The 14013-nt window shown below is 33.9% G+C and overlaps 1 protein-coding gene and 1 pseudogene across 2 annotated transcripts; one reads left to right on the top strand and one right to left on the bottom strand.

Annotated features, from left to right (window-relative positions):
* The first annotated feature begins 1476 nt into the window (after window positions 1–1476).
* LOC143547200 (putative transcription factor At5g28040) lies at window positions 1477–2851 on the top strand. Its single transcript, XM_077038682.1, has one exon. It carries the CDS (start codon window positions 1479–1481, stop codon window positions 2589–2591), a length of 1113 nt encoding a protein of 370 aa, XP_076894797.1. The 5' UTR covers window positions 1477–1478; the 3' UTR covers window positions 2592–2851.
* Window positions 2852–8836: 5985 nt separating this feature from the next.
* On the bottom strand, window positions 8837–11196 carry LOC143547199 (vesicle-associated membrane protein 722-like; annotated as a pseudogene). Its single transcript, XR_013137733.1, has 5 exons — window positions 10979–11196; window positions 9963–10104; window positions 9764–9884; window positions 9619–9681; window positions 8837–9174 (listed from the first exon to the last, which is right to left on the bottom strand). The product of XR_013137733.1 is annotated as a vesicle-associated membrane protein 722-like (transcript).
* Window positions 11197–14013: the final 2817 nt, after the last annotated feature.

Genomic DNA, 14013 nt, shown 5'->3' with positions numbered 1-14013 from the left:
TTTAGAGACAATACTCGGTCCCGACCCCGACCCGAGTATTACCAATACCATATTTACAATACCGATAATACCCGAACCAGATTCCATACATGCAGTGACGGATCCAGAAAATTTAGCCGGTGGGTGCAAAAAAAAGTTCAACCTAGAACTCGTCGATTCAAACCAAAATGAGTCGGGTCAAACCGAAACGGGTCGAGTAAAAAATTACATTAAACAAACTACGTATAGAAATGTAAACAAAATTTCATTAAAGATAAACAAAATACATATTACAATTGACATCTACGTGATTTCATTTTATGAAAAACGATCAATTACAGCTTCATTCGTAATACTTAAAAGTGCTTCTTTTTCAACACTACAAATTACACTATACTCTAACCAATTACCGTATTTATCATATCAACCCGTGCTGAAATGTTGTTCTGTAGACCCTATCTTTCTATATGGAAAGACATGACCATGTCCACCTGGTTGGCAAGGTCTATTAAGCCAATACTTTCTTCGTATCTCGTCTCTTTGATTAGGGTGGCAATCTAAAATTCTTTTTCTATCAACATGATCCCAAGGAAGATTATCTAGATCAACTAAACTGGGTCCGACAGATGGTGTTTGTCGTTTCAATAACAAAAACCTTTTCACAGTTGTCGTAGCTAAAAGCACTTACCGTACAAATAAAATGGATTACAAAGTTAAATAATGTAGAACAATAATAATAATAAATGGTACACTCATACAATGAATAAATTAGAAAGCTAGAAACCAAATAATCATTCACCATAAGACAACAAAGATCACCCTAATCTGTTCGTCTTTTGAATTTCAAGAAAATGGCATTATTTTTTTTAAACAAAAAATCGAAACCGGTTACCGCCTTGTAGTTGTAGAATTCAAATACGAAAGAAATAAATTAACAAGTGATGAACCATGACTCATGAATGTTTGTTTTATATTAGAATAAAATCAAGAATTTGAAATCACAATTTATAAAATAAATCTAACCTGAGATGCCACATGTGAAGCCGTCATCAACCTAATTTGTTCGTCTCCCACTAATTCCAAATTTTCAATTAAAGTGGTTGAGTAATTAAACTAATATGAGCTTAATCCTTATTATTCATAACAAAATTACATTTGGGCTTAAAATTTAAAAGGTTAAGTTTTGGGGACTGAAAAAATTATGAATGGGTCACTAAACATTTTTTGGATGTATCACTTGGGTCTTTGGACCTAATATATTACAAATTTATAAAGAAAACAGTAGATTTCAGTGGGTGCAAAGTGCAAACGCTTCCCTGACCAAACACTGTATCCGCCCCTGCATACATGGAAATGAGTAGTAGAAAAATCCGATTTGTACACCTATACTAGAGTCCATAAATATAACCCTTTCTGCTTTTTTATATGGGCTGGTTATCAAAGTCATAATGGGCCTATGTTTTATACGGGCCGGCTGGTTCATTTAACAGCGAGCCCTAATGAACCAACCCTGCACACACCAACGTACTCAACGACGGCCGATCACGATGGCTTCCGACGACGACGATCACACCGCCACCGCGTACGGAGACGAATTTCTCAACGACGAAGAAGAAGAAGACGAAAGCGAACAAGAACAAGACGAACATCAACACGTTGACAACGAAGACGACGTTGATGTAATCGACGACGAAGAAGAAGAAGACGATTCCACGTCATCCGCCGCCGGTGACGTCACAATCTCCATCACCGACACTCCAAACACCACCACCACATCGGTCGCCGTCACTCCAATTACAGAATCCAAAAAGCCTGCAGCGGTTGACGACTCGCGACGGTTGTTTCAGCGTTTGTGGACGGATGAGGATGAAATTGAGCTTTTAAACGGGCTTCTGGACTACTCTGTCCAACGTGGACACCATCACCATGATACGACGGCGTTTTATGACCAGGTTAAAGGTAAATTGCAGCTGGAGTTTAATAAGAATCAGCTCGTTGAGAAGATTAGAAGGTTGAAGAAGAAGTATAGGAATGTTTTAAGTCAAATTAGTTCTGGTAAAGGCTACGTGTTTAAAAGCCCTCACGATCAGTCCACTTTTGATTTATCTTGTAAGATCTGGAATCAAACCCTAGCTACTATACCAGCCGGAATCGATGATGAAGATTTTAATAACCCTAGCATTACTCCTAAGCCTAAACTTAATGGTAATGAAATTGATGATCCTAATTACTCACAGAAGAAAGTACCGAGGTCGAGAAAGCGGTCGAGGTCGGCTACGGTTAAAATCGAAGAGAATTGCAGTCAGCAGCAGCAACACGATGCTGTGGATGCGAATGTGGTTGAAGAAGCTTTGAAGAGTTCTTTACTGCCATTGTTCAAAGAATTGGTTAAGTGCTTGTCGAATGGGCCGACTTACGGCAATGCAAGTGGTTTAGGGTTAGGGATAGGGTTAATGGATGTGAATGGTGTTGGGGATATGAGTGATGAGAAATGGAGGAAGCAACGTGTGTTGGAATTGGAGGTTTATTCGAAGAGGTTAGAGTTGATGCAAGATGAAGTGAAGTCAAAGTTGGAGGAGCTTAGGGCAATGGGGAATGGATTAAGTTCTTAACATGTCGATGCCATCTGTAAGTGATCTCTGGAGTTCATATATTAGTTTTATGTTTTGGTTTTCGTTAGTTTCTTGGTTTCAAGTAGATGGTGCAAGCTGAGATCCTTATCTTGTCCTCTTATAATATTTGCTAGTTAAATGATTTTAGTTTACCCTCTCTTTTGTTCCTGTGTTATGGAAACAATGAAGTTAAAAAAGACTGAAAACAGAGTTAACTTGAGAAAAATTAGGATTGTTAGTAAACTGAACGTACACGAATGAAGCATGTTCTTGTTTGATCGTGTTTAAATTAACTCAACAAACGATCTAACACGAATAATTAAACAAACATGGTTTTTTTGTTAAGAAAATGAGCAGGTTTGTATTCGTTTGACAACATTTGTTAATAGCATAAACGAACGGTTCATGAACGTAAGCGAACAAACATAATGAATGTCGATGAACAAACATAATTGGTCGAACGCCAATTAAAAGTAAGCTGGACATCAATTTATTGGGTCTAAAATTAAATGAAAGTTTGCTAAAGTGTAATGGATGACATCTTAATTTTATAAACTAGACTTAAATATAATGGTCCAAAAAATGAAGTGAGTATATAAACGAACATAAATGATAAAACGTAAATAACATAAATGAGTGAATAAGGCATGTGTTCATGTTCGTTCATTTAAGTAATGAATAAAAATTTTGTTCAGGGTTGTTCGTTTGTTAAATAAACGAACTTTGCGTCGAATGGTTCACTGAAGTGTGATTCGTTTACTGGCTTAAGAAAAACCGTTTATACATATTGCACGAATTCTTAGAGGCACTCGTTTCAAAAATAAAATATGTTAATAAATGCACGAACCATATAATGCATTTGTACATGGTGCATAGAAGATGATCGAAGTAGTGAGAGTGGGAAAGTGGTGAGATTTTGTATCACCTTTACAACACTACGTACAATTGCATTATGCGGTTTTGCGGTTCTCAACATATTCTTGGTTCTTGGTTCTGAAATGAACAACTCTCTTGCTATATATAATTTTATATAATTTTCTTGTGTGTGTGTGAGAGAGAGAGAGAGTATACATATATAAAGTGTTGAAGTCAAAAAGTGCTAGGCAAAAACCATAAAGAACAAAGAATCTATGTTTGTAACTTGTCTAGTGTCCCAACATGTATGCAAATCAACATTGTAATATATTTTATTAATTGATGAAATGAAATCGATCAAATTATTCTCCAAAATGCAAGCATGTTCTTCTCAATACTCTTGCTTCAAAATTCCACCATCTCTCTCTTATTCCTAGAAACGAAAGACTAAAATTCTAAAACTTGCCAAAAGTAGAAAAAACAAAGAATCTAAAAAAAGTTTTCTCCTTTTTCTTTTTCTAGTGTTTACAACATAAAACAAATCCTCACATCATCTTAAGAAACTTAAATCCATTCACAAATGGAGTGAAAGATCAAGCTTTTGAGTATCTTTTGGTGCATTTAAGAAGTTTTGATGTTCATCTTCATATTCTTGATAATAAGGGTTCTGATTGAAGTAGTTACTTCTGTAGAACATAATATTATCCACCGATCCAAACTGATGAGCTTGAAACTGACAAAAATTGGCTGCTGTATGTGCATTCATATAAACAGCTGGATTAACAAACCCAATATGATTTGTTGGAGCAAACAATAATGGAGGTTGTTGAATCAAAGAAGTAGCATTGTTAACTGCTGCTGCTGCTGCCCTTTTAGCTCTTCTTGCTGCTGATCTTTCTTTCTTGTGAGCATTTTGATGTCCTCCTAAAGCTTGAGAACTGTAGAACTTTCTAGAACAAAATTGACATGGGAAAGACTTGATGGTTTTGTGTTCTTCATTTCCACCTTCCATTTGTTTTTGCCTGAAACAATGAGAAAATTCAAACATGAGTTATAATCTACTCTCATTGGTTTTAAGTTAAAACTCATAAAATAGATTTAAGCAAACCTTGAATATAGAAAAGGTGATCAGAAGGCAAAATCAATCCAAAATATATATTTTTCAGAGTTAAAGATGTTTAGAAGTAGGAGAGTTGAGTTCAGAAACTAGTTATTGTGTTTGGGAAATGTGAAGGTAAGCTGTTAATATATATACATATATATATATGTACATGTATGTGTTTGTGTAGAGAGAGAGAGAGAGAGAGAGAGAGAGAGAGATGGAGTAGTACGAGGGGCTGTATTGTATGGGCTTGGGTACAGAAGAGATAAGAAAGGGATAGGTGAATAAGTGTGCACCAATACGTGTTTCTGTATACTGCTGCAAAGATTTTATATATTATATGTATATAGAGAGATAGAGGGCTAGTCAAGTTTTAACTAATTACATAAATATACTAAGACACGTGTCAGTGTGTCACATATGGAAATACCCATGTAATAAATATTAATATTCATATGGTATATGATTAATTTTTCTGGATTATTATTGTGAAATGAAAACCTGTTAGCAGAGAAGGAAATGGTATTGGGATATGGAATCCAATACTTAAAAAGCTTCTGACGGTTTATGGGGGTACATGGGGACTTGGGCTTTCTTCTGCAGGCGTTTCTACACTGCATCCTTTCACTTGTGCTGTCTGTGTAAATATATCTTATCTATAGGTGGGGATGGTAAATGTACAATAATACGTTCTCGTATATTTGGTATGCGACACTGTAGGACGTCGATCATAACGCGATGACGTATTTGTAATTAAACTGAAGTTCTTGCTACATCGGTTATCAAAAGGGTATTTCTGTCATCGATTGAAATTAGTTTCTTCAATTAAACTTCCCCCAATCATCACCTTCTATAAAATACCCAGTTCATTGAAAAATCAAACAATCGAAATTCAAAACTGCATTATCAAACAATCGAAATCCAAAACTGCATTGAATAATGGAAAATTTGGAGTTGAATGTGAAGTCCAACTCAAATACTACTTCAAGCAAGTTGATTATTAAATTTATAAAGAACGAGGTTGAATTGGATATTCAAAATACATAGAAACATAGAATTACTCTAATCCATGATGGATTTGAGAAAGTCAAGTCTTAAATTTGATAAAGTAGTTTGGACGTATTATTGCATTGCACAACTCTTTCAATTTATTTATGTCCCTGTTTTATGTGTCAACCAAATACAAAGCACAAAGATCATTAATAGTACTACTAGGCATGTTAACTAGCAACTTTGTTATTTCATTCCTCAAATCCACATTAATACAGGCAGTTTTGACGAACTTATATTGTTAAACATCATGACATTTTGAATCTTCATGTATCTGGTCTTTAATCTTCTTCAACAACATATCTTTAACAAATGGTGAAGATGCATGAGGAACCTTGGCAATCCATTTTTGGTGACAGGTTGAGAATTATGTGGTGATAGGTTGATAATTGTGTGGTGAAAAGTGCAAATAAATTGAGAATTGCTCCCTCATAAATAAACAAAAATATGAAAAAGAACAAAAACGTACACGGTAAATTTATTGGAAAAATTAGGATTTTAAAATTTAAATGTTTAGATGATAATTTAAAATTTATTGAGAAAATTAAAGATTTAATTCATTAGACGTTCAACAAATACGTTCAATTACATATTTTGAACTAGCAGTGTAATAATGCCTATATAAACTTCAGTGTAATCATACTTGTTTCAGTTATTAAATAACTTATTATAGTGTAATCATAGCTATATGAAACTAACTATTACAATAACTTTCCTCAACAACCAAAAAACAAATATTAAAATAATATTTTGTATATAACACAAACCGAGCTACATCTGGATGATGGGTAAGTTTGTCTACAAGAAGAGAACGCAAACACCACACGCAACAAGAAAAAAAAGAAAGAAAAAGATGGATTCCGACAATATTATAGTCAAAGAGCATTCTGAAGGCACAAATCAACCTTGAGTTACAAAGATATTCTGTTCGGCTCCGTGTGATACAAGATAAGGGAAAGTATGTCTCATCAAGGCTCCAAAACAAATGGTTTTCTTTATCAAGAAACGATCGAACAACAAGAAAGTTCATTCAAGACACAGGCTGTAACCTACCTCGAACGGCTTGAGAATCATTTGAACATTTAAATTTTAAAATCCCTTTTTTTCCCAATAAATTTACTGTGTACGTTTTTTGTTTTCTTTTATATTTATGTTTATTTATGAGGGAACAATTCTCAAGCACACAATTTATTTGCACTTTTCAGTTTTCACCTCACAATTATCAACCTATCACCACATAATTCTCAACCTATCAACAAAAATGGATTGCCAAGGTCATTCATCATCATTTTCACCATTTGTTAAAAGATGTGTTGTTGAGGAAGATTAAAGACCAGATCCATGTAGATTCAAAATGACGTGATGTACTACAGGATAAGTTCGTCAAAACTGATGGTCTTAATATGGATTTGAGGAATGAAATAATAAAATTGCTAGTTAGCATGCCTGGTAGTACTATTAATGATCTTTGTGTTTTGTGGTTGACACAGGAAACCAAGAGGTAGATACGTTGAAAGAGTTGTGCGATGCAACGATACTTGTAAATTGCTCTATCATATTGCAGGTTTACTTTTCTCAAATCTGTCATGAATTAGAGTAGTTATATGTTTCTATGTATCTTGATTATCAAATTGAAGGCTGTGTTTGCTTTTTTCTTTTTCTTTTTTTCAATAGAGACCCAGGTTGGGCCAGCCGGCGGTGGCCTTTTGCATTGAGTCACCTCGTACGAAGTATTTAGTGGGAGAGAGCAACATCCTTTCAATTATCACTTTTACCAATCATAGCAATATAATTGCGAATTAGGAGAAATAAATAATATTAAGTCGACTCGTGGAGTGTTATATTATGAAAAACGCTTAAAAAGTGAGTGAGTAAAGTAATAAATGGCGTTGTTTTTATGTTGAAAAAATTGGTACGAATTAACAACTCACATTGTTTGTTTTATTTTATTATACGACACTTTCATGCAACTGGTTCCCTGACTGACTGTTGTTATTCGCTCTCTGCCTGCCGCCTTCATTTTACCATCTCTACCAACTGTTTCTTCCCTTTTATCCTCTTATTTTTTTATTTATTTTTCTAATATCACTTGTCCTCCTCTCATAAGTGAGTGATTGATTCTGGAATGTTGATGAAACTTTTTTAATAGCTGAGACGGTAATAAGTTTGAAAATAGAAAGTGTTTAAAAGAAGCAAAAACGAAAAAACTCTATTAATTTTGTTCCACCAACTTTTTGAATTCAAAAATTTTTTATACGCTTCATTATTTTTCAAAAAAAGTTACACTGTAATTGACAATTTTATTGTCTTTATATTTAAGTATAGTAGTGCAATATTTTAAACAAAACGATGATTCGTATAGAAAGTGTCGGTAGCTTGTGTATAACGTTATGCAATAATAAACATATGTCGTGTAATTATTCACATGTTGATTATAAAAAGATGTGTAAGTATATATACGTGTGTGTGTTATGTAATTATGGTGTTATATTATACGAGTGCACATATTCCTCGTTTAAATATGTGAATCAAATCATGATAACTCAATTTGTGCCACAACATGACAACTTTGTAAGCTTTACATGGAGAAAATACTTCTTACAATTGTTTGATTCTCTCTATTAGAGTTCTCATGTTCGAATTTTTTTTTTTGCCATTAACCCCTTTGAAGGAAACTTGTCTAACACAAATTGCAGTTTATCTAATCGGATTGGTTAGCAAGATATTGGCTAACCAATATCTTGAGTCCTTGTAAACACATTGTTGACCACCATGAACCGTTGACGAGTGTTCGATTAGCTTCTTAGAGAAATTAAGTTTTCGTGTGACATAGCGTTGCAAATGCTCTTATGTCCAAAATGACATAAGGGCAATGAGTAAGAATTCAAACTCATAATTCCACATCAAACAAGTAAAGAAAAATACAACTTTTAATATCACCTGTACACAATCGGTTTACCTACAACAATATTAATAGGAGTCTGATTCGGTATCAAATGAGTGAATGACACATTTTCTGCAATAATTCCCCTTCCTATCATTTGGAGGAGGAAATATAGTATTACTTAGTATAAATAATATAATCAATTACATTTTCTTAAGTACTCATTCAAGACAATCGTCTACCTTCAAAGTTATCTGAAGTTTTAGCTCTGCAAATATAGTTGCCTTTCAGAGAATATAATGGTACTAGTACAACTACAAACAACCTCTGCAAACATCCATCTTAAAGAAAAAAACACAAAAACATTAAACACTAATCAAATTGTTTCCTAGCATGATGTTGACATTCATAGCCACACAAGGTGCAAACTAAACAACCACTATATCACAAAATAAAACCAACCTTCTTTGTCACAAAAGATGAGAAACTAGCAAAAGATAATCATTGGCAAACAAATAAACATGAGACCACAAACATCTACTTCACTTCCCACAATTAAACCCACCACAAGCCGATAACACGATAATGAGAATCAAGGCAATGATGATTCCAAGAACTATCAGTTTAATCTTCATGTTTTGCAACCACATTTTCCTCCTCATTTGTGTTCCTTGTGTCCTGAAATCTTGCGCCTACAAACCATTCACAACCATCAATAACACTTTTGTGTTGATTTTCAGTTTTTCTAGAAATAATTAATAAACTAAGAGAATACTGTTATTGCAATAATAATCTAATTATTTGGATAGAAGGATTTCCGGTTTAATAGGGTAAACAGAGACATCATGACTCACTGATAGACTTGTAAACAAACCGAACAAAAACAAACGAGGCATGTTCGTGTTCGTTCATTTAACTGTAACCGAACAAATGATCAAATATGAACTAAACAAACAGAGCTTTCTTGTTTGAGTTTGTGCGTTAAGAAAATGAGTGTGTTCTGTTCATTTGTAAATAGTATAAACGAACGTAAACAAACATAACTACACATATATGAACCAACATAACCGAGTGAACACTGAATAAAAGTAAACGTAGACAACAATATGTTAAGTTTATAAATTAGTAAAACTGACCTGAGAGCGAAGGTTTTCTGTTTTATCCACCTAAAGCTCAATCTTCTCTCCACGGTCAAGAACCTGCAAATTCCAAAATTAAAAAATAAATAACCTCCAACAAAAGGAGTTACAAACTTTAATTACAACACACACTAAATCTTACCTTCTCAATATTTTCCATCATCACACCTTTGACTTCTGAAACCTGAGCTTTGACCTTCGCAAGTTTGCTGATCTCTTCTGGATGGTCCACACAATACTGCATTTGCTCCTTCAATTTAGGGCTGATACATAAGAATCATGTCAGTACAAAAATTAAGAGCCTCAAATTAAACAAAGTATGTATGACTGTATGAGATTACCCAAATTCTTTGCTCAGACTATTGGCAACAGCTGTTGCAGCTTTCCCACCTCCATATTTCTTCGTGAAATCTTCCTTGACTCGCTCAAGAAACGCCATTGGAACCTGTCTGCCAACCGATTCAACCGCCACAACACAGTATGCTTCATAATTTAAAAAGTTAAACGATAAGTTAGTGACCATGTGTATCAAGTATGAACAGAAACATTACAAGAACTAGGTATGTAGCAATTCTCTAAGAAGTTCAATTTTATTTGTAAGAAGCGTACAAATAACTAAAGTAATTACTATTACGTTATATGTTTTAAAACAGAAAAATTAATATTATTACATCACTTTATTTGTTGCAGTGCAATAATTATTACAGTATTACACTACAACAAAATGAAGTAGCGTAATAATAATTACTCTATTTCAACCATAATTACTCGGCTTATTTGTACGCTTCACACGTTATGATCTATAAATCAATGTCCAAAATCCAAATATAAAAGAACTAGATTAAGAACAACATGTTCATCAACAAAAACTATACTGAAATCTAAGATGCAATCACATAAATCCAGTTATTAAACTATACAAAATGATATTCTAGTCAACAAATGTAACGTAATAATAATTATTCTACTTATTGGTAGAGTAGGCTACTATGCTTCTCACGTTAAGATCTATTTGTACCAGATCTTACCACTATAAACTGATTGAAGTTGACATATTACAGCATATGTTGCATATATGCACAATTTATGTTTGCACAGAGAAGATAGAATAATGATTAAGATCCAAATATAAAAGCACTGGATCAATAGCATGATGTTACCTACATCTAAATCTAAGATGCAGCAATGGCATAAATGATAAATCCAGTAGTACGATGCATCTAAAACGGAGTCAAATTAAGGCATTCTAACATCTAATAGTAGTAGTAGTAGTAGTAGTAGTAATAATAATAGGTACAATCGGAGTAGGTTAGGTTAAACAACAGAAGAAAAGTAGATCGGATAAGATGAGACTGACTGAATCCATCTTCGACGAGATAATCAAAGGTGTGACCGTCGCAGTTGTTGGTAGCAGGAAGCTTCTGGAGGCACTGGGCAGCGATGGAGGTGAAGTTTCCGGTGTACTCGGAGAGAATAACCGTTCCTCTCGCCACGAAACTGTAGATCAACGACTGCTGCCCCATCCCGATCACGCTCAAACGGCGTCGTTCGGTGGTTTAGAGAAGAGAAAGGTCAAGTGGAAGAAGTAGGGGTTGTTTTCTACTTTTCTTTCTTTAGGGGGAACTAGTTTGTCTATTTTGAATTAAATCCATTTATTCCTTGGTTTAAAATTCAATGGATAAACCTTTGAAATATCACGCGGGTCGTTATATTCAAACTACACCCACCATGGTGTGTTAACAACTCTATACGAGTCATATATGGGCTATACGAGCCTCTCATGACTAACTAATGTACGGATGACCATACGAGCCGTATAGGCTTCAAACACGTGACACTCTCCATCACAAAAGGATAAAATGTTGTACCTATACGGCTCATATAACCACTATACGAGCCGTATAGGCGCATATGATGTCCAAATAACTTATATGATGTGGGAATAACCTATGCCATACAATATATCTCTGTCTCCATGTTAGCGTTTCATTGGAATTCGATATCACAATCCTTGCTTTATCACTGGTTGCTTCAATCCATCACCAAAATACCAATCAACAAAATGGGGATGAGACTATGGTGGGTTCGTGATGAATGCGGACAATTTGCTCCAGTGACCGTGTATGGTGACAATGGCGAAGCTTGGGCTAAATCAAAGAGGTGAGTGAAGTCTTGGAAATATATTTTGGAGGTGTCCGGACTCAATACCTATAAAAATTTTCAGACAAGATCGTTGAAATTTACACTATGAAGCGGGGGTAACCGGAGACACCTTGGGTCCTTAATAACCTTCGCCCCTGTATGGTGATTTTCCAACATATAATTTTGTGAAATTTGGTTTCGTCAATTAATATTAATTTTAACCGGATGTTTTATATCAGAGAATAATGATTTATTTTCATGATAAAAGACTCTGGTGGGCAGTGTTTGTATGTGCATTGTTGCATAGCCATTCCATTTTGTTAAGTTGAATTGCAAATCCGTTCAATTTGCGTAACTATAATGTCAAACACAGTACATACCATTTGCACAAGACAAACCACCGTACATACAAGCATTTTCACAATACCATTTACAAACACGGTACCATCTCATACCGTTAGTGCATTTGAGTAGTGTTGCACATACATACAAAGTACTATTTCATACTATTTGCACAACAAAATTTCATAACCATTCAATTTCAATAAAATTAGTACGTTTTGTAAGGAATTCAATTTCAATTGTGACAACATAGATGACAAATATGATCCAACTAAAAATTGCAAATTTAATCCTCTTAAATTCAACATCCTTCCTTCTTTTAGGTTCTTCAAGATGACTGATATCACTTAATAATCCGGGTATGGTTCAAGTTCACCTTTCACGCATGGGTGCCTGGGTGGATCTCCCCGAGTAACAAGTCCACATCCCATTCCCTGTACTTTTAATTGAATCATCATGTCAAAAAACTAAAAATATCAACTAGCAAGATAAAAATTACGTCTTTTGTACAACAATGGAATCGTCGTCCAGGGTTAGCATTGGTATACAAGGTTTTAATCGTCGTTTCAGAACCACATTTGCATATTACCATCGTCAAGTCAAGTATAGTGTTTTCCGATCACACATTGGGGTCTTCCTATTGTTTAAGTATGGGGCTTTCCAATTGATCAGATTTTTGACGGCGTAAATGGGATTTAGGTTAAAAAAAAAGACAACTTTGCACCTTGTGTGAGGAGCACATGTAGATCTTGACGGGAGATAATTGACGGAGTTAGCCTAAGGTTCCAAAACGGCAAAAATAATTAAACGTTATGGGTTTATTTGTCAAAAAGTTTTGCTTTAGGCTAAAATGGCTATGAGACGTGAACCACATGGGGAAAAAAACAATGTACTCCAAACATTTATACCCATAGATGTATATAATGAATATGGAGTCTCTATATTTAGAATTCTTAGGTCGTTGGCAATTGCTTTCTACTTCGGCTCTTGTTTGAATAAGATTATATTTATAAGTGTAAAATTTTTGTTTCTATGCATACATTCTAGCATGCCTACATTTCTTTATATACGTTAGTCAGATATTTTCTTTCTTTCTTTCTTTTTTGTCTTAAACTTATTCAAGCCGGTGGTTTTCACTTTTAAGCCAGTATTACACAATCAGAAATAATACACATGTGCTTGACTTTACATGTGATCATTGCACCTCCGCTACACAACTCATTTTACATGTACTCAAACTCATAGATATCTCACCATATTGTTTACACTTTACAGTATATACTTGCACTTCATATATTTATAAACAACACATTTGATATGTTGATTATATATATATATATATATAGAGAGAGAGAGAGAGAGAGAGAGAAAATGAAAAACGTGGGGAATTTTTAATGTATGATCAAAATTTTAAGATAAATATATTTTATTTAATAAAGTTATAAGAAAGAAGACAAATAATGAAATAAACTATTCTGGAAAAGGAGTTTAACAAACCTGAGATTTGATTCTAGTTTTAAGGATTCTATGCTTTTGGCACTAATTCTTTACGTACTAAAACTTGATTCCTCTGGAGACTCATCTCACACCTTTAAATGGGAACTTTACTTAATGATTGATTTGATTACAAGCACATTAAATACTTTTTTCTACTTGTCAATTCAAATAGGCAGGATTCGTATTTTATAAAAAATAAATTGTTTAATTAATATTTAGAGTCTTAAATTTGTTAAATAAAATAATTGAGTTAAAAATCAATATTAACAATACTTTGGAATGATTAATGTTAAAACTATTAAAATTTACATAACAAAATACCCTGTTGATTAAGACGTAAAAGATATCAATTGATATCCTCTATTAAAACAATTTTGATGCATTATTCTCAAGTAAATGCAACAAGAATAT

The sequence above is a fragment of the Bidens hawaiensis genome, unplaced genomic scaffold (assembly GCF_021521415.1).
Source record: "Bidens hawaiensis isolate Kalapana, Puna unplaced genomic scaffold, B.hawaiensis_p1.1 tig00014658_1, whole genome shotgun sequence".
NCBI lineage: Eukaryota > Viridiplantae > Streptophyta > Magnoliopsida > Asterales > Asteraceae > Bidens > Bidens hawaiensis.
Note: the sequence above shows the minus strand (reverse complement) of the source record. Positions and strands in the feature narration are given on the sequence as shown.